The sequence below is a fragment of the Copadichromis virginalis genome, linkage group LG19 (assembly GCF_057382275.1).
Source record: "Copadichromis virginalis isolate Kocher_CV1m ecotype Utaka linkage group LG19, C_Virginalis_male_GT1.1, whole genome shotgun sequence".
Lineage (NCBI taxonomy): Eukaryota > Metazoa > Chordata > Actinopteri > Cichliformes > Cichlidae > Copadichromis > Copadichromis virginalis.
Window position 1 is genome coordinate 14,596,107 of NC_140636.1, and position 20,386 is coordinate 14,616,492.

Consider the following 20,386-nt stretch of genomic DNA (forward strand, 5'->3'; position numbering starts at 1 on the left):
TGAGTGCAGAAACTCTTAGCTGCTGACAATCACTCGGATTCTGGGTGATATTGATCGATCAGCTGTCGGCTCATAGGTCAGGGGTTTGTTCTTGTTGCTTCCTTTGGATCATCAGTTAATCCTCTCTGTGTAGTTTGAGCTCAGAGATGCTTCAGAGCTGGGATGAAGGTTTTAGTGTTTAGTTTTTTTGTCTCATCAGTTAGAACATGTGGAACATCCTGGTGATCGATGGAAAATCTGGGAGTCAGATCATTAGGACCTCTGCCGTCTCTCACAGGAGAGTGATCTTCTATACTTTCACTCCAGATGTTGTCAAATCTGCTTTTTTTTTTTTTTTTTTTCAGATTTTTATTTTTAGCCGTTTTGAGATTTTCTGGTTTGTTTCTCGGGCGCCTCGTCCATGAGGTCCAGATGAAAGCAGAGAAGAGATTATGTGTCGTGGTTTCAGCTTCAGCTCTGTTTGCATTACTTTACTGGTCCAGTTATTTAGTTTTTGATTTCTTGAGGCCTGGTTCTTAGTTTTTATTGTTTGTCCATAACTGTGATTTAGATGAAAATTAGTGGCGAAATCTGACATATTTACACACTGAATTTAAGTCTATTCATAGTCCTTTTTAAATAAACAGAAACATGAAGATGGTTCAGAGTTTATGTGACTCGATCAGCTGATTGATCACATTGTTTCATGAGCCATCATGTTTGCTGCCAGCTGACCGTGTCATCGTATTCAAACACGAGCAGATGTCTTTATAAATCGTCACTGTTGGTTTAATAAACGGCAGCACTGACGGCTCTGCGAGGGCATTTCCTCCAAATCTACCTGTGCAGCACTTCTTTGTTAGACACTGTTTTATTTAAAAATCTGCAAGACGTCAGAAAGTTTGAGACTTTGGAAACATAAAAACGGCAAGTTCAGACGCGCGAAGTGGAAGAAATGGATCAGAAGTGCATCCGGAGCAGATTAGCTGCATTAGCCGTGTTAGGCGGTCAGATTTCCTATGATTTTATCTTCATTGAAGCAGCAAACGGCGCTCGGCTGGATTTGACTGACTAACGAGTTCAACCTGCTGACATTGTTCACTTGGTAAAAACACAGCTCCAGTTTCCTGCAGAACATTTGCTGAGTCAGCAGCTGTGATAGTGGGAAAAGGAAGTGAGGTCGTTATTCAGAGCATCAAGGCGGCACTGCGTGGAAACACTGTGCATCCAAACATTCAATTCAATTTTATTTATATAGCGCCAAATCACAACATAAGTCGCCTCAAGGCGCTTCATAGATACAGAGAAAAACCCAACAATCATATGACCCCCTATGAGCAAGCACTTTGGCAATAGTGGGAAGGAAAAACTCCCTTTTAACAGGAAGAAACCTCCGGCAGAACCAGGCTCAGGGAGGGGCGGGGCCATCTGCTGCGACCGGTTGGGGTGAGAGAAGGAAGACAGGATAAAGACATGCTGTGGAAGAGAGACAGAGGTTAATAACAGATATGATTCAATGCAGAGAGGTCTATTAATACATAGTGAGTGAGAAAGGTGACTGGAAAGGAAAAACTCAATGCATCATGGGAATCCCCGGCAGCCTACGTCTATTGCAGCATAACAAAGGGAGGATTCAGGGTCACCTGGTCCAGCCCTAACTATATGCTTTAGCAAAAAGGAAAGTTTGAAGCCTAATCTTAAAAGTAGAGATAGTGTCTGTCTCCTAAATCCAAACTGGAAGCTGGTTCTACAGAAGAGGGGCCTGAAAACTGAAGGCTCTCCCTCCCATTCTACTTTTAAATACTCTAGGAACAACAAGTAAGCCTGCAGAGCGAGAGCGAAGTGCTCTAATAGGGTGATATGGTACTACAAGGTCATTAAGATAAGATGGGGCCTGATTATTTAAGACCTTGTATGTGAGGAGCAGGATTTTGAATTCAATTCTGGATTTAACAGGAAGCCAATGAAGGGAAGCCAAAACAGGAGAAATCTGCTCTCTCTTTCTAGTCCCTGTCAGTACTCTTGCTGCAGCATTTTGGATTAGCTGAAGGCTTTTCAGTGAGTTTTTTGGACATCCTGATAATAATGAATTACAGTCGTCCAGCCTGGAAGTAATAAAAGCATGAACTAGTTTTTCAGCGTCACTCTGAGACAGGATATTTCTAATTTTAGAGATGTTGCGCAAATGGAAGAACGCAGTCTTACATATTTGTTTAATATGTGCGTTGAAGGACATGTCCTGGTCAAAAATGACTCCAAGGTTCCTCACAGTGTTACTGGAGGCCAAGGTAATGCCATCCAGAGTAAGAATCTGGTTAGATACCATATTCCTAGGCTTTTCAGGGCCGAGTACAATAACCTCAGTTTGATCTGAATTAAGAAGCAGAAAGTTAGCAGCCATCCAGGTCTTTATGTCTTTAAGACATTCCTGCAGTTTAACTAATTAGTGTGTGTTATCTGGCTTCATGGACAGATAGAGCTGGGTGTCATCTGCATAGCAGTGAAAATGTATGCTATGTCTTCTAATGATGCTGCCTAAGGGAAGCATGTATAATGTAAACAGAATTGGTCCTAGCACTGAACCCTGTGGAACTCCATAATTAACCTCAGTGTGTGAAGAGGACTCTCCATTTACATGCACAAACTGGAGTCTATTAGATAGATATGATACAAACCACTGCAGTGCAGTACCTGTAATACCTACAGCATGTTCTAATCGCTCTAATAGGATATTATGGTCGACAGTATCGAACGTTGATGGCTTGGAGGAAGTAATTATTGAAGTTAACTCAGAAAGATCAATTAGAGAAAAAGAGTCTAACTTAACATCGATGGTACTAAGAGTAGCTGCAGATAATATTACATCTGTGGGATGATTACTGGTAATTTTTTCTCTAATGATAAAAATTTTATTTGTGAAGAAGTTCATGAAGTCATTACTAGTTAACGTTAAAGGGATGGTTGGCTCAAAAGAGCTCTGACTTTTTGTCAGCCTGGCTACAGTGCTGAAGAGAAACCTGGGGTTGTTCTTATTTTCTTCAATCAGTGATGAATAGTAAGATGTTCTGGCTTTGCGGAGGGCTTTCTTATAAAGCAGCAAACTATTTCTCCAGGCTAAATGATGATCCTCTAAATTTGTGACACGCCATTTCCTCTCCAGATTACGAGTCATCTGCTTTAGGGTACGTGTTTGAGAATTATACCACGGAGTCAGGTACTTCTGATTAGAGACCTTAGTTTTCACTGGAGCTACAGTATCCAGAGTCGTACGTAGTGAGGAGGTGAAATTATTAACAAGATAATCGACCTCTGTTGGAGTAGTGTTCAGATAGCTGCTCTGCTCTGTGTTGGTACAGGGCATTGAAGATGATAACAGTGGGTGGATTATATTCTTAAACTTAGTTACAGCGCTTTCAGAAAGACATCTACTGTGATAAAGTCTACTCTCCACCGCTGTGTAATCAATTATTGTAAATGTAAATGTTATCAGGAAATGATCAGACAGGAGAGGGTTTTCAGGAAACACTGTTAAATGTTCAGTTTCTATGCCATATGTTAAAACAAGATCTAGAGTGTGATTAAAGTGGTGGGTGGGTTCTTTTACATTTTGAGAGAAACCAATTGAGTCTAATAACAGATTAAATGCCATGTTGAGGCTGTCATTTTTAGCATCTACATGGATGTTAAAATCACCCACAATAATTATTTTATCTGAGCTGAGAACTAAATCAGATAAAAAGTCTGAGAAATCAGACAGAAACTCTGTGTAAGGCCCAGGTGGACGATAGATGAACATCACGACAAAGATGGACGCTGTGGTCTCAGAGGACGAGGAGTCTCTCAACTTCTCAGAGATGTTGATTTAGGACTGAACCGAAAGCTTGCAGCTCATCAGAGATACACAACCAAGAAAGTTCACAAAACTGGATCAACAAAGCCTCCGAGTCTGAGATGATCTCGATACCACGATGGTTATTAACGTTCTCTGTTATGCCGGGCTTGCAGATTCAGGATCTATGCACGCTTGTAGGTCACGTGACCTTTGTCCTGCACAAAATGCTGCTTTACTCCAATCAGAGACATATGCAGATGGTGATGATGAAAAGATGATGATTAAAAGTCACAAAAACGTTTAAAGAACAGAGAAGATCAAACGGTAAAATAAAAGACTGAGAGATGAATGTTGCAGAAAATCATTAATCTGCTGATTTCGTGCTCGCAGCAGTAAAATAAGCATTTACATTCAAGCGGATGAATTTATGTCTGAGCGCGCTCAGTGCTGCTGTTTATTGGTGACAGGTGAAGCTTACAGCTGTGAGACTGGATCCATGTAAAGCAACAGTCACTGCTGTTTGTTTCAGGTAAAACAAACAGTGACTGAGCTGCTGTGTGTTCTGTGTTTCCAGCATAATAACATTTAGACTTCTGCACAGGTTGTTTACGGCCTAACATCACACACACACACACACACACACACACACACACACACACACACACACACACACACACACACACACACACACCAGATGATCTATATCAAACTTCAAACATGCTGTAAATAAAAGAATCTGTGGAAGTCCAATTTTAAAATCCTGATCATAGCCTGCTCCCGACTTAGTGATGTGTTCAGTATCAGTTACCATGGTGATTAAGTCAGGTAGCAACTCTGAGTTTAACCTTGATGCCATTAATCTGACCTGGTGTTACACCCTCTGATCTCTGCGCTCAGTAAACTGATGACTTCATGTTCTCAGCTGCTTTCAAGTCGTATAGAGTCAAACAGGAAGTGACAAAAACACAGTTGGATATGTGTTCATTACTGTGGAAGACCAAAAATGCTAAAATCATCAAATAAATGCAGATATTACTCAGCTCTGATTGTGACTTATTAGGTGTTGTTGCGTTTAATGACACATTCGTTCATTTGGGACTTTGTTCCTCCATAGATCATTTTCCTGATGTCAGTCCGGACAAATATTTTATTACAGACTTAAAGAATATGAAGAATGTTGTTTGTGGACATAGTTTTTAAAAACAGTTACTGTAACAATGTGCTTCTCCTTTAAAATGACATGCATATAATCCTGTTGGATCCTATTGGCCCGGAGCTACTTCCCATAAACAGAAACCTGCCAAACCCGTCCTCCTGTGCTATTTGTGTCTGTGGGAGGACCAAAATCTATGGGGGACATAAAATGCCAAAATTACTAACAATAAAAGCCCTCAGTAAATAAATGACGTTGGGTTAAATGCATAAGATTCATATAAAATAAATGCCTTCATTAATACACAGTATAATGTATATTTATAAAGCTTTTCATATGTAGTGTGTGAAACGATTGCAGTTCATTTCTAACTATAAGAAGCTTTAATTAACTCGTGTGTAAAAGCTGAAGCTCAGGCGTCCTGCGCTCTTTCATTTTGATCTCCGTTATCTTTCCCGCGTGTTTTTATTACAGTCTAAGAGATAAGGACGTGGGGCATAATTCACACTGATATGGAGCTCAGTCCCCACCTACCTGACATTTGTCCCTGCTTTGGGTAAACAGAAGGGCAGCGGTTGGTGGACTAATACATGGCGGGCAAAGGTGGAAGGAGAGTAATCCCTCCGGGTTTCGACACACTCTGGATTTCAGGCCCTTAAAGTAGGTAAAGTAGCCGCACTTCCACTTTGTTTTCCGTGGTTTGTTTCTGTTTGGATATGAACTGGAAAAACTGAGCCTGAGCCGGCCTCAGCTGCTGTTTGCTCAGTGAAAATATGGAAATGCTGGAAAGCAGAGTGAGGGTGTTGAAATGGGTTTGTCTCCCAGAGAAATGCTCCTCCGTCACAGCCGTGTGGTTCCTCTACACGACACTGAGACCTAAATGATCTGTTCGTGAAGCCGGCAGCAGATAACAGGCGTCCCATTCACACGCACGCTTTAGAATGAGGAAGGGTGTGCTGCTCTGCGCCAGCCTCGTCCACACCCTCTCATTTTTTACTGGATTGAGAATTCCAGCTGGCTTTCACAATATTGTTTTTTTTCACACACTGTCTGTGATGTAGGAGGCAAAGCCCACGTCTCAGAGCCGTGACACGCTCAGGTAGAGGCAGTCAGTGCTGCCCGAGGAGGAGGAAGCTTTAAGCGTTTGAATTCTTCTACAAGGTGTGATTAGTCGTCGGTTCTCGGCGCAGTTTTGTGTGATTTTGGGGACTAACTTTGACACAGAACTTGGATTTCTGCAGTTTGGACTCCAGGAAGTCAGGATGGTGCGTAGCTGCTGTGGCTCCTGCTTCTTGTTCTAACATGTGCTCTTTGTTTTTTGTGACAACTGCCAGCTTTAGTTTTGCAGTGCGTGCATTATGAGCATCCGGGCTTCAAACTGGACTGTGGACGTCTCTGCTGTTCTTCCACCTGCTCCGATATTCCATGTTTGTTTTCCGGGTTTGTTCTGAGCCGTTTGAATCTGTGAGCTGTGGGAATGAAAGTGTTTGTGTCTTAGTTAGTCATTCAGTTTTACTGCTGCGTGTCATTCACTGCAGGGTGTCTGCGTTTAGTTCAGCTTTTCACTCTTTACACAAAAAATGGTGAAAAATATTTCATAATAAGAGAGAATAAAGATTTTAAGAGAGGGTTTGCTTTAACAATGCTTCTGCTTTTGTTTGACCTTCCCGTATTTCCCAACTTTTGTTATAAGCAAAGTAAATAAGCTCAAAATAAAACAAATATCCAAAGTAAAGGAGCTCAGGTGGTTAAAATGTAACAAAATGCTGCTTTAAACATGAGTATGAGTGAAAAATGAAAGTGAGGTAACGATAAGCTGTTATAAGAGCTTGTGTTCACAGTGTGGCCGTGCTGACTGTACAGCTTACCTCACATTACACAGAGAGCTGCTCCTGTTCAGAGTCACTCAGCCAGTCCATCCATGTGTTTGTGAGTAAATGAAGCTGATAAGATCAACCAAATCTGAAAAGTTTCTACATTTTGGGCAAACCTTCAAAGCTCATGTGGGATAACTGGCTGCTTAAAACCAGTTAGTTTATGAAAGATCTGTTTTTACCTGCGTCTGTGTATCAGGATCATATTCTGTCCAAATTATAAAACATGTTTTCAGCTGAAATTGAAAGAACTCTTATTGATTGCAGTCGCACCTTTTAAAGGAAGGTAAATTCCAACGATTTGCATTTCTGACTGAGGAAGAATATTTATCTAGAAAATCTTTCAGGTATTCTCGTCTGTGACTCAAAGGCATGTCGATGAAGGCACCTGCCAGTTTTCATTTCTACAGAAAAGCCGGCTCGTCTCGTCTCAGCTCGACTGAGAGATGAATCCGAGTCTGATTTTCACTTATTAAAGCATCAGGATGAAAGAATCGGCTGTTCGATTTTTATAAACACACCGTATGAACAAACACATCCATCAGTCTTCTCACAGGGAAAAAATACAGAAATACATTTAAAGTCTAATTGCATGTAATCATGTAGAGAAAGTCAAAAGCTCAGAGCGTAATTATCTGTTCAGTGCTTCTGCAGAAATATCAAACTCAGTCTGTTACTGTTAATCCTGCTGCGACAGTTACTTTACATTTATTTCCAATGAATGGCTGCTGTTTGTTTTTGATGATGTTTCCCCGTCGCCGCCTCCTCTCTGGCTGCCATGTTGCAGTTCCTGCTGCTCAGCAGTGATTTGGATTAGTTGGAGCTTCTGACAAACACTCGCTCCTTCTCATCTTCTCAGTTTGCCTGACGAGGATCGACAAACATTTAAAGCTTCAGTTTTTACTTGGAGCCAAATAACCTGCAGACTCTTCTTTCTTGTTCTTGGCTCTGATTATATAACAGGATCTGTTTTCAGGGGATTTCCTTGAACTTCAAAAATGATTCAAATGTATAAAAATAGATGAAAAGGAAAAATGAGGTGATGGTGGTGGGATAACTTTAGGCCCAGACTGTATTTGTGTTTCAAGGAGTCCAGGACAGGCAGAGCGCACGATGCAGCTCAACCTCAGAGGAAGTACACCAGGTTGTTTTTGTGCACATTTCATTCTTAATGCAGTCTTACATCTCAGTGTTCATCTTTCCTGCCTGTCCTCTTTTCTTTTTAGAGTTCGGAGGAGAAGAAATCAGTGTTCGGCCGTCTCACCAACTTCTTCAGCTCCAAGAGGAAGAAGAGCAGCAGCCGGAATCATTCGAGCACCTCCACCGACAGCTCCCCGGCATCCCCCTTGTCTCCACGTTCGGCCCAATCTGAGCCAGAAAATGGGTTAAATGCTGAGCACAGCGACACTGTGAGCCAGAGCTCCAGCCGGAGCGCCTCCAGCAGGGCCTCGCAGGTCACAGTAGAGGCGGACTTGCCGTTTGCAGACAGTAACAGCACCGGGAGAAGCAGCGTGAAGGAGCTGGATGCAATCATGACTTCCACAGACCCTGCATCTGCCACCGAGCCAGATCCAGATCCCGGTTTGAAGTCAGAAGTGGGCTTCGCTGAATCCGTGGTGGAGGAAGTGAGCAAACGGCTGCAGGTGAATTTGGAACAAAAAGTACTGAAGAGACCAGAGAGCAGCAGTGAGGATGATATCATCAGCCCGACCACACTGACGTCACTTCAGATCCCACTTTCCAAGGCTGTGGAGTCCCCAAAGTCTCCTAACCTAACCTCCATAAGCTTAGCATCAAAGAAAGCATCGGTGAAGGTTGGAGAGAAGGGCCACAGCACGGCGCTGAGAGGAATAACTTTGTTCAAACAGGAGGGAAAGCCTCCGGACCGGAAGAGGGAAAACTCAGGAGGACCCAGGACGAGCACTCGAATATCCACCAGCAGCCTGTCGGGAGAAAGTGCAACCACGAGAGAGGAAAAACCCCGAGGCGAGTCTCCTGTCTTGTTCCACAAAGCCATATGGGTGGAGACACACCTGGGAGAGGAGGAGGTGGAGTGGGAGAAAGAAAGGGATGTAATGAAAAAGGAGGAGGGCTTTAGAGCAGACTCGCCTCCTCTTTTGGCCGTACCTGCCACAGTAATTCCAGAGGACGACTCAGAGAATGAGGGAGCACCAGAGAGCCCTCCCACCCCCTCAGAGACTCCTCCGCTCAGTGGCAGCCTGCCACATTCACTCTCCTCCCTGTCACAGACTGTGGGGGAGGTCCAGACCCCCACGGAGCAGCCGGAGGGGCCGGACACAGACTCAACAAGGAGTTCTCCTCCGGTTCAGGAGCGACACCGGACAAGATCAAGCCGGGTCACACGCAGGACTGTGAGTCTGCCTTCGAAGAGCAAAGCTGTTGCCGAGGTGCACACCGGCCCCGAGCCGAGTGTGGACGAAGGCTCAACTTCAAAGAGCTCAAACACAACAGAGGCGAAACCGTGAGTGTCTGTCTGTTTTCATTTTCCTCTGCTTTTACAGCCTCTTTGATCCAGAGAAACAGAGCTCAGCCTGCATGCAACCCGAGCTCCGAGTTCCCATGGTGCTTTGTGCCAGGGCTGAACAATGGGGCTAAAACCTGCAGGGAGGCGCTGAAATATTCATCCACCCAACATCCAGCCACTCAGAAACACCTTCTTTAAGCTTCTGACACTTTACTAGATTTATCAAATGTAGGTCAGCTGTTCTGTGTTAACCTTTGGTGTTCGTTCACTACCTCCAGTTAGTCATTACAACCAGCAGGTCTCATGTTTGACCTCAGGATGCCGTGGAAACGCTCAGCCTCGGGAGGAGTGCTTAAAGTTTCTACACACGGTTGATTCTGCAGGTGGTTTTACAGACGGCACAGTTCATCCAGGTTTACCGTCATCGTGCAGGAGAACAGTGGAAACTCTGCATGTGTGAAGCATTTTTATGGCATGATTAGAAAAGAGACACAAAATGTTTGAGCGATATTTGAACTTAATCAGGTCAGAAAACACTACAACATGTGACCTTTCACATGAAGACTCGCAGATGCAGTTTTTCCCTTTGGTCGTGTTGTGCAGGTGTAAACTGAGGAAAACATTTGGCATTTACAGCTGCTGCTCTGATGTTCGGCTGAAATCTCCCTGCTAAGCGTCTGATTTATAATTTTAAGGACAACACAGAGTTTTAAAAGTAGTTTTCTTATTTGCTGTCTTAAAAGTGGAAGCTCAGTCAGGCAGAGGCTCAGAAATTCCATCCATGTATTGGACAGTCAGGTGGATTTACCCACTCTGGGAGGGGAGAAGGGCTTGTGAGCTCAGCTCCAGGTCTTCCTTTGTCCTCGTCTTGTGTTGCTGTAATTTTGGCTGTTTTTCTTTTCTCTGCTTCATGGCTGCTTTGTTCTTTCTCATGTCTGTTGCGTCAGCAGCTCGTTGGATCTGTGGATTTAGAGCCAGTTGGCAGTAAACTCTTCTTTGGACTCGTGCTTCACTGTAATAGTGCTAGCATTAGCTATCTGAGGACCCTGAGGATTCAAGTTGTAACAGTGACTTCACCGGGGGGCTGTAATATCCAGGATATCTTTTCCTTCTCTGGATTTTTAGCCATAAATTTATCTTAATGGCCTCCAAAGGCACAACTGATGGTCTAAATATGCTGCATTTAATTATTTTTCAAACATTTTTTTTTTTATCATTTATGCAACAAAGTATTACAAAGCCAGAATCTATTTTGCTATAACACTTGGTGGTTTTCACAGCGTAGGATCTATCTACTTGTGTGGATACATAAAGTGTGTCTACAGCTGTCATTAAATGTTTTCTGTGTTTTCTGACAGACGGCTGATCCTCCAAAACAACAACGATGCTGATTTTAAGGACACAACCCTCGATCGGCCCACACGAGAAGACGAGTCTTCACCCTCTGAGGCAATTACTCCGGAAGCCATAGTTAAAGGTAAAACAGACTTGGAGGCCTCAGACTTCGATGACACTTCTGCAGCGTCAGACATGTACAAAAAGAAGCCAGCAGCTGCAGAATCAGCGGCGAGAGGCCAAGCAGCCGACCAGGCTGCAGCCCAGAAACGAGGAGTTATAGGAGCAGCAGAAAGCCGACATACCACGGCGAGTGGAACAAAGACCCCGACCTCTGCAGCTGGAAACAAGGCCAAGAATGTCCCAACAAAGGCAAAGGGCTCCACAGAGGGCACAAAAGTGGAAACTTTGTTGCCAGCATTAAAAGACCAAACCCGCGCTCCCTCCGGTGCTGCGGGTTCAAAGTCTAAAATCCCCAAAAGATCAACATCAGACGCAGACGTGAAATCGCCAGTGACACCAGATAAGACATCGGCGCCGGACACCTCAGGGCCCAAACTACAAAAACAACCTAGGACCAAAGAGACTCTGAAATCTCCAACAACTGCAGCCAGACCTGGAAGGAAACCAAGCTTTGAGGAAACCAAAGGAGGAAAATCGGTGTCGGGGAACATTTCTCCCACGAAAACTAGGACCGGAACAAAACTCAGTAAGGACAAATCAGATGAGGACTTTGAGTCTGTGAACTTGCTAAATGACGTGGAAAATGAGGAGAGAAGCGGTAAAAGTGGACACCCACCACATGGGGAAAGTCCGGACGTCAAAAAAACACAGCAGCAGAACGATGTGGAGAGCCGGCTGCCCGTTTCATCTCCGACGAGAAAGAAGGTTGATATAACCCATAGAAGGGTTTCATCGGGTCAGATGGACTCGGACAGACCTAAAACAGTCCAGAAGACAAGTCGAGAGCAGAAAGATGCAACAGCTGACGAGAGTCCTGGGAGTGAGACGCCGCCACCGCTACCCGAAAGTCCAAAGAAAGGTAAGAAAGCTCGAATAGCATGTCGGACCAGGCGACATGAGGGGCGGTGAAGGAGGACATATGAAACCCAGGGGCAACTAAAATGAACAAGCGGGGTTTCATACAGAGATCTTGATGAAAATACAGACTGTTTTTCATCTGTTGGATCTGGACAAACATCTGGTTTGCAGATGTTTCTGCAGAAAAACCAAATATTTAGGTTATTATTATTATCTGAAAAACAGTTGCCTAAATATGGAATAATTGCCAATAAAATGCAATCAAATAAAACATATAAAGTTAATAATAGACATGCATGTATTACACACAGTTTTCCATTATCCTGTCCCACCTGTTCCTGAAATTACAAAGTTATTTTTGTGTTAAAAATATCACTGTAAAGCTCTGATACAGTTACTGGTATTTACTCCTAATATTTTAACCTGTTTATTTTTTATTTTGGCGGTGTCTCTGCTCCATCATAAGATCCATAATTTCCTGTCTGTCTGTGTTTTTTGTTTTTCCCAGCAGGAAATGTCCCACCAGTGAAACCACCCAAAACCTTTTCTAAAAGAATCCATGGTGAGAGCGATACTCCGACCTCCAGCATCTCTCCACCTCCCACCAAACAAGAGAAAACCGTCTCATCAAGGATCTTTAAATGGAACGAAAACATCAAACAGCACCAAAAAATGCCTGCAAAAGATTCCCCTGAGACTTCGTCGTCTGTGAGCAAACTTCCCACAAGAGGCCAGAGAAGCTCCAATAAACTAAAACCCAGACAACGTTCCCAAAGTGGGAATTCTGAGGACTCAAATCACAACACAGAGACGGATGTAAAAGCACCTGAAAGCGTCACGGCGAAAGACGTATTTAAATTCAAGTCGGAGGGAGAGGAATGTATTATAAAACACACCGATGAAACCAAAGTGAAAGAAAAAGAGATCGGAACCAGTACAGCAACTGAAGACATTTCAAACATCCAGTGGTTGCAAAACAGCGACGCAGTTATTACAGAAAGTGCTCCGGACACAGGAGCCGAGGTGCAGTCGAACTGCGAGATCGACAAAGCAATTCAGTCTCAAGTTACTGATGGAAGTCGAGCGGAAAACGTGTCTGTTATTCAAAATAAAAACACAACACGAGAACCGAAATCCCCGTCACTGAAAACACTGAAGCTAACAGGAAACATAAATAAAAACACGGCACCACGAACTCACGACACAAAACAAGCTCCTGAGGATGAAGCTGACATGCTAAGCAAACCCGCTGAGGGTGACAGCGTTCAAAGGGAGATACGTGGACGTATTCCTGGTAATAAAATAAAAGCATTCACTTCCAAGCAAAAGATAAACAGCAGCAGTTTTCCTGCTAAACTGATGTCAAAGGATGACTCAGATCAGTCTAAACCAGCCAATACAGAGCAGCAAAAGGATTTATCAAGGGAGGATCAATTAACAAACGATAGGGACACGTCCCTGACATTAAACAGGGCCTTAGCAAAAGATGTTGAAGTAGAGGAGAAAAGCAAAGAGGAGGGTGGCAGGAAACCAGCAGAGAGGTTGGGCATTCAAACAGAGGCTGTGACTGTTGGTGAATTGTCCAAGAATGTTGAAAATCAGTTGCACAAAGAGGCTCTTTTACTCGCAGGAGGATCTGAAGGGAAAGGCTCAAAACCAAATGAAACGCTCAGTGACACAGCAGTGGAAAGCACTGAGTCACAGAATAGTTGCAAAGAGGCGCTCAAGGGCATAACCGCAGAGAGAGCCATAAGAAATTCAGAGAAATCAGCACATCTGTCATCAGAGGACAGAGGTTTATCAGCTGAATCCAAGGAAGAAACACAGACAGGGATTACAAACGCTCTGAAAGAACAAACGAGGGAGGAGCGAGCAATACTCCATGAAACTACAAAACAGCAGCCTGAGATGTCTTTGAAAGAAAACACCGAGAGCAGCGGTGTGAAAACAAAAGCATCAGAAGTGAAAAATGAATCCAAACTGCTTCTGACAAAAAATGAGGAAGTCGGAGGTGAAGACACAAGTCTGGACGACAAACGTGACAGAGATGTAAAAGAAAAACGAACTCCAGAAGTAAACGACATGAACATGTTCGATGCTGAAGCTGATAAAGAAAAGAAGACTTTATTGAACGTGGCTCAAGAAAACAAGAAGGCGGCCGCTGCTAAAGACCAAGGTGAGGACATTACAACAAAGGCTAATCTAAATCAGGACCTTGCAGAGGTGAAAGCCTCAAAGAAGACATCAGAAAAACATATTTTAAAATCAGATACAACTAAAGAAGTAAAAGCTGCCAGCACTGAAGCTACAGAGGATTTGTCAATGCATAGCTTGGTGAGTGTGACTGAAGCTGTGAATGCTGACATTAAATCTAACATCCAGGAAGACCAAAAGTCCATAATTGTTGGAGACCTGGATAAGGACACAACAAAACCAGTCAAAGATCCAGATGATAAATTAGACCAGAAACCAGAAATGGTAAAAACTGGAGGTCAGGAGAAGATGCTGAAGAGCCGGATTATGGATGTTATTCAAGACCAGACTTCTCTAAGTACTGAAGACACCAAAGAAAAAACCAAAACCAGTGACCTGTCAGTGGACAGTCTGGGGAATGATGCAGTGACTGCAGATAATGAAGTTGAACTTCGAGGTGAAAGTATAACAAAACCAGCCCAAGAAAAATCACTTCAAGAGAAGACATTGGAGAGCCAAGAAAAGGTGATAGTTCAAGAACTGATCTCAGTAAACACTAGTACAGAAGGTACCAGAGAAAAGACAGAAGTCAGTGATTCATCAGTAGAAAGCCTGAAAAAGGAGATGGGCGATATGAATGCTAATATGAATGCTAATAGTGTTAGCAAACAACAGACTGACCAAGATGGAAATGTTACCAAACCAGAGATTAACCAATCAACAGGTTCAAAAACCAAAGAAAAGACAGAAAACAAGGATGGTAACAAATCTGGTCTAAAATCTGGTCTGAAAAAGCGAGTGGGAATAGTACAACCAGAGTCTGTCGTGCAGGCAGAAATCCAGATTCAAGACCTAAAGGCTGTCTGTGTGGAACCTAAAGACAAGAATGAGACCAAGGATTCATCAGCAGAAAGCTTGGTGAACAAGCCAAGAACTTTGGGTACTAACAGTGATGCTGGAATCCAACAGGACCTGAAGTCTGTAAAGGTTGAAGTTGACAACAAAGAGGAACTGACCGAATCTAAACTTTATGAATCTGAACAGAAACCAGAGACGGTCAGAGGACAAGTTGAGGTTAAAACAACAGAGATCCAAAATACAGACGCAACCCAAGAACTGACCTCGGGTGGCTCTGAAGGTGCCAATGAAAAGACTGAAGTCAAAGTTGCATCAACTGCAAATGCTGATAATGATGTTAGTAAACAGCAGGTCCAGGCTCCTGTAACCCTTAACAACCAAGATGGGAGCATAACGAAACAAGAGAGTGACAAATCAGCAGAATCCACAAGTCCAACATCTGCTCTAAAAGCAGAATCTCTGCAGGAGGCAGCAGAAAGGCAAAATCAAGACCTAAAGGATGCTGATGAAGCTGAAGAGAAAGGTGACACCAAGGATTCATTTGCAGAAAGCTCAGTAAATAAGACGGCGGCTTTGCAGACTCATAGTGATGCTGGAATCCAACAGGACTTGAAACCTGTAAAGGCTGAAGTCCAAGACCAAAAAGAGCTGACCGAATCTAAACTTCATGAATCTGAACAGAAACCAGAGACGGTCGGAGCAGAAGTTCAGGTTAAGACAACAGAGATCCAAAATACAGACGCAACCCAAGAACTGACCTCGGGTGGCTCTGAAGGTGCCAATGAAAAAACTGAAGTCAAAGTTGCGACAACTGCAAATGCTGATAATGATGTTAGCAAACAGCAGGTCCAGGCTCCTGTAACCCTTAACAACCAAGATGGGAGCATAACGAAACAAGAGAGTGACAAATCAGCAGAATCCACAAGTCCAACATCTGCTCTAAAAGCAGAATCTCTGCAGGAGGCAGCAGAAAGTCAAAATCAGGACCTAAAGGATGCGGATGAAGCTGAAGAGAAAGGTGACACCAAGGATTCATCAGCAGAGAGCCTCGTGAGTGAGAAAGAAACTTTGCAGACTCATAGTGATGCTGGAATCCAACAGGATTTGAAGCCTGTAGAGGAAACGAGCTCAACCACATCTGAAATTCAAGATCATGAAGTTAAACAAAAACCAGAGACAGTCAGAGCTGAAAGTCAGCAGAAGACAGAGATCCAAAATACAGATGCAACCCACGAACTGACCTCGGGTGGCTCTAGTGCTGAAGGTGCCAATGAAAAGACTGAAGTCAAAGTTGCATCAACTGCAAATGCTGATAATGATGTTAGCAACCAGCAGGTCCAGGCTCCTGTAACCGTTAACAACCAAGATGGGAGCATAACAAAACAAGAGGGTGACAAATCAGCAGAATCCACGAGTCAAGCATCTGTTCTAAAATCAGAATCTCCACAAGAAGCAACAGAAAGCCAAATTAGAGGCCTAAAGGATGCTGATGGAGCTAAAAAGAATTCATTTGCAGAAAGCTCAGTAAATAAGACAGCGGCTTTGCAGACTCATAGTGATGCTGGAATCCAACAGGACTTGAAACCTGTAAAGGCTGAAGTCCAAGACCAAAAAGAGCTGACTGAATCTAAACTTTATGAATCTGAACAGAAACCAGAGACGGTCGGAGCAGAAGTTCAGCTTAAGACAACAGAGATCCAAAATACAGACGCAACCCAAGAACTGACCTCGGGTGGCTCTGAAGGTGCCAATGAAAAAACTGAAGTCAAAGTTGCATCAACTGCAAATGCTAATAATGATGTTAGCAAACAGCAGGTCCAGGCTCCTGTAACTGTTAGCAACCAAGATGGGAGCATAACGAAACAAGAGAGTGACAAATCGGCAGAATCCACAAGTCCAACATCTGCTCTAAAAGCAGAATCTCTGCAGGAGGCAGCAGAAAGTCAAAATCAAGACCTAAAGAATGCTGATGAAGCTGAAGAGAAAGGTGACACCAAGGATTCATCAGCAGAGAGCCTCGTGAGTGAGAAAGAAACTTGGCAACCTCATAGTGATGCTGGAATCCAACAGGATTTGAAGCCTGTAGAGGAAACGAGCTCAACCACATCTGAAATTCAAGATCATAAAGTTAAACAGAAACCAGAGACAGTCAGAGCTGAAAGTCAGCAGAAGACAGAGATCCAAAATACAGATGCAACCCAAGAACTGACCTCGGGTGGCTCTAGTGCTGAAGGTGCTAATGAAAAGACTGAAGTCAAAGTTGCATCAACTGCAAATGCTGATAATGATGTTAGCAACCAGCAGGTCCAGGCTCCTGTAACCCTTAACAACCAAGATGGGAGCATAACGAAACAAGAGGGTGACAAATCAGCAGAATCCACAAGTCAAGCATCTGTTCTAAAATCAGAATCTCCACAGGAAGCAACAGAAAGCCAAATTAGAGGCCTAAAGGATGCTGATGGAGCTAAAAAGAATTCATTTGCAGAAAGCTCAGTAAATAAGACGGCGGCTTTGCAGACTCATAGTGATGCTGGAATCCAACAGGACTTGAAACCTGTAAAGGCTGAAGTCCAAGACCAAAAAGAGCTGACTGAATCTAAACTTTATGAATCTGAACAGAAACCAGAGACGGTCAGAGCACAAGTTCGGGTTAAGACAACAGAGATCCAAAATACAGATGCAACCCAAGAACTGACCTCAGGTGGCTCTGAAGGTGCCAATGAAAAAACCGAAGTCAAAGTTGCATCAACTGCAAATGCTGATAATGATGTTAGCAACCAGCAGATCCAGGCTCCTGTAACCGTTAACAATCAAGATGGGAGCATAACAAAAAAAGAGGGTGACAAATCAGCAGAATCCACAAGTCCAACATCTGCTCTAAAAGCAGAATCTCTGCAGGAGGCAGCAGAAAGTCAAAATCAGGACCTAAAGGATGCTGATGAAGCTGAAGAGAAAGGTGACACCAAGGATTCATCAGCAGAGAGCCTCGTGAGTGAGAAAGAAACTTTGCAGACTCATAGTGATGCTGGAATCCAACCTGTAAAGGCTGAAGTCCAAGACCAGAAAGAACTGACAGAATCTAAACTTCATGAATCTGAACAGAAACCAGAGACGGTCAGAGCACAAGTTCAGGTTAAGACAACAGAGATCCAAAATACAGACGCAACCCAAGAACTGACCTCAGGTGGCTCTGAAGGTGCCAATGAAAAAACCGAAGTCAAAGTTGCGACAACTGCAAGTGCTGATAATAATGTTAGCAAACAGCAGGTCCAGGCTCCTGAAACCAAGGATTCATTAGCAGAGAGCCTGGTGAGTGAGGTGGCAACTAAAGTTAGCGACAAGCAGAATGCAGACATGACAATACCAGAACTGAATAAGTCAACAGAATCCAAATGTCCACAACCTGGTCTACAACAGGGACCAGAGACTGCAAAGACAGAATCTACAGATGACATGGAAAGCAAAACTCAGGGTTCTGTGGAAAATAAAGGGAGTCCTGACTCCAAGATCTCATCAGCAGAGAGTTTGGAAAATGAAAAGGCTAACAGTGAAATTAGCAGTCAAAAGGACCAGAAGAGCACACCTGTCAAAGTTGTGCAAATAAAGAAACCAGAGACAATTACTGAACCTCACACAGCTCCAGGTACTAACCAGGAACCGGAATCAAAGGCTGTAGCAACAAAGGATCTGAAGAAAACAACTAAAGATCCTGAATTAACTGTAACATCAAGTGTTTCCATGGCTGGAGCAGCTGGCAAACAGGAACAGAAAAACCTCATTAAAGAGGTTGTTGGAGTGGATGAGAAACTAAAGGCTTCAAAGATGAATGCCAAGAAAGAATCACCCACGGTTGGTTCCAGCGAGGTGTTCCTGAAGGACAAAGACACAAAAGAAAAAAGAGAAACAGATGTTCTAGGTAGTGCTTTCAAAAAAGGACTACAGACTGCAGAGAAATCATCCACTTCATCCCCAAGTCTGCAATCAAATGCAGACTTTCCTTCCAGCTGGTTAGATGTGGAATCTCATCAGAAGAAGAGAAGGGTCCACAAAAGAAGATTTAACACGTCCGCTAGTGTGGATGACCCTCTTGATGCCGATGATTTTATCAGGAACATTAAGGAAGGTGGGATGCCTTTCGCACTGCCTCCAAAGAAGCATGTTCATAAAAAGTCTCAACCTCCACATTTTGTCTTGCCGGCCATTAAGGAGGACCACTTCGAGAAAACGTTCGATCCTGAGGAATTCCAGTTTGGCTTAAGGAAAAATGGACGAACCTTTATTGACCTTTTACCTACGACAATTCTTAAACAAAAGGGAAATCAAAGGAATGGCCAAACTCTGGAAAAAAATGCCACACCCACTCTTGAACAGCAAGCAAAAACACTTGATGAGGTTGAAGGTAAATCTGCACTCCAGGAGGGGGCCAAAGCTGAAGCAGGAAAAGAGGGGCAAGACAATGGAGAAGAGCCTGTGAAGCTTACGTCAAGACTTAATAAGATTTCCATCCTCTCCAGCTTACTTACCACTCGTTCCACCAGGAAGAGTACAGAGGAAGTTTCCTCTGCCTCAAATAGCACACCTTCCTCTGACCAGCAGCAGGGCATGCCCTCACTCAGAAACGTGGAAGCTGCTGATTCATCAAAGCCTGAGGCCACACACATGGGTGGGATGGGCGTCGATCAAAGCCCGGTCACAGGAGGTGGTACAGGAAGAGTTAGTGAGTCAGTCTTTAGCTCCTCCTCTCCTCCTCCTCTTGTGCTGCCCTCGTTCTCTGACATAAAGCTGCCTGAACATTTAGAGAAATTACTGAAGAAGAACAAAAAAGAAACGGAGACCTCCACAGCGCAGACAATTCAAACTAACCAGAATACAAAGGAGAGCATCGCTATGGACCAGGACCTGATAGCAGGTCTATCTAAAGTGGATCTGAACCTGAAGAGCCCTGAAGAACTTCCAATCACCAACTACATCCAGCAGCGCCCTCCAAATGGATTTCAAAAGACAACTTCAAAGCCAAAGGTAGGCACGAGACTTTAAATGATATCTTTGCCTGTTAGCAGGAAGGATTCTCAAAGCCTGAATGGGTTTTAATCAGCTAAGAAAATCTGCAAAGCACTCATAAGTTCCTAGTTTATATCCATGGCCACACACGCCCCACCTTCACACTGTTATGTGATGCTTTTGCAACCAAACTGTGAATCATTTACAAGTAAGGACAGGAAAGATGAACGTGTCCTCAATGTGGAATTCTCAGAGGAAGTTTCTTCCAAGATCGGCTTGTCTTCCAGGCTGAGATGAAGTATTTGCATCTACAGGCAAATAAAGCAGACCTATAAAAAGAAATGTGTCTTTAAATAATCACACTGTTTGTTTCTCTGCCGCGGGCATGAAAGGAAACAGGAGCACTGGAAACTGATCAAAACAAATTAATGTTTGCTGTTGACTTTAAGGTAGAACAAAATGAGGCAAAAACATTTACTGCACAGATGATTAAAATACCAAACTAACAGTAACTTTAACAGACTGCTAAGAGTACACTTTACACTAATCTTGCTAAAAATGTAGCACGTTTACATCTTTTATTTCTGTTGACGTCTCTTAGCATGCACTGCTCCTGTTAGGAAGTCTAAAATAAA

The 20,386-nt window shown here is 43.5% G+C and overlaps 1 protein-coding gene across 1 annotated transcript in view; it reads left to right on the top strand.

The window, feature by feature from the left end:
* LOC146685779 (uncharacterized) overlaps positions 1-20,386 on the top strand; it is a 55,109-nt gene that overhangs the window by 24,758 nt on the left and 9,965 nt on the right. The window contains exons 3-5 of the mRNA XM_085441687.1: positions 8,065-9,320; positions 10,682-11,700; positions 12,208-19,769. Coding sequence (XP_085297813.1) covers positions 8,065-9,320; positions 10,682-11,700; positions 12,208-19,769 — 9,837 coding nt within the window. The remainder of the gene's footprint in view (positions 1-8,064; positions 9,321-10,681; positions 11,701-12,207; positions 19,770-20,386) is intronic.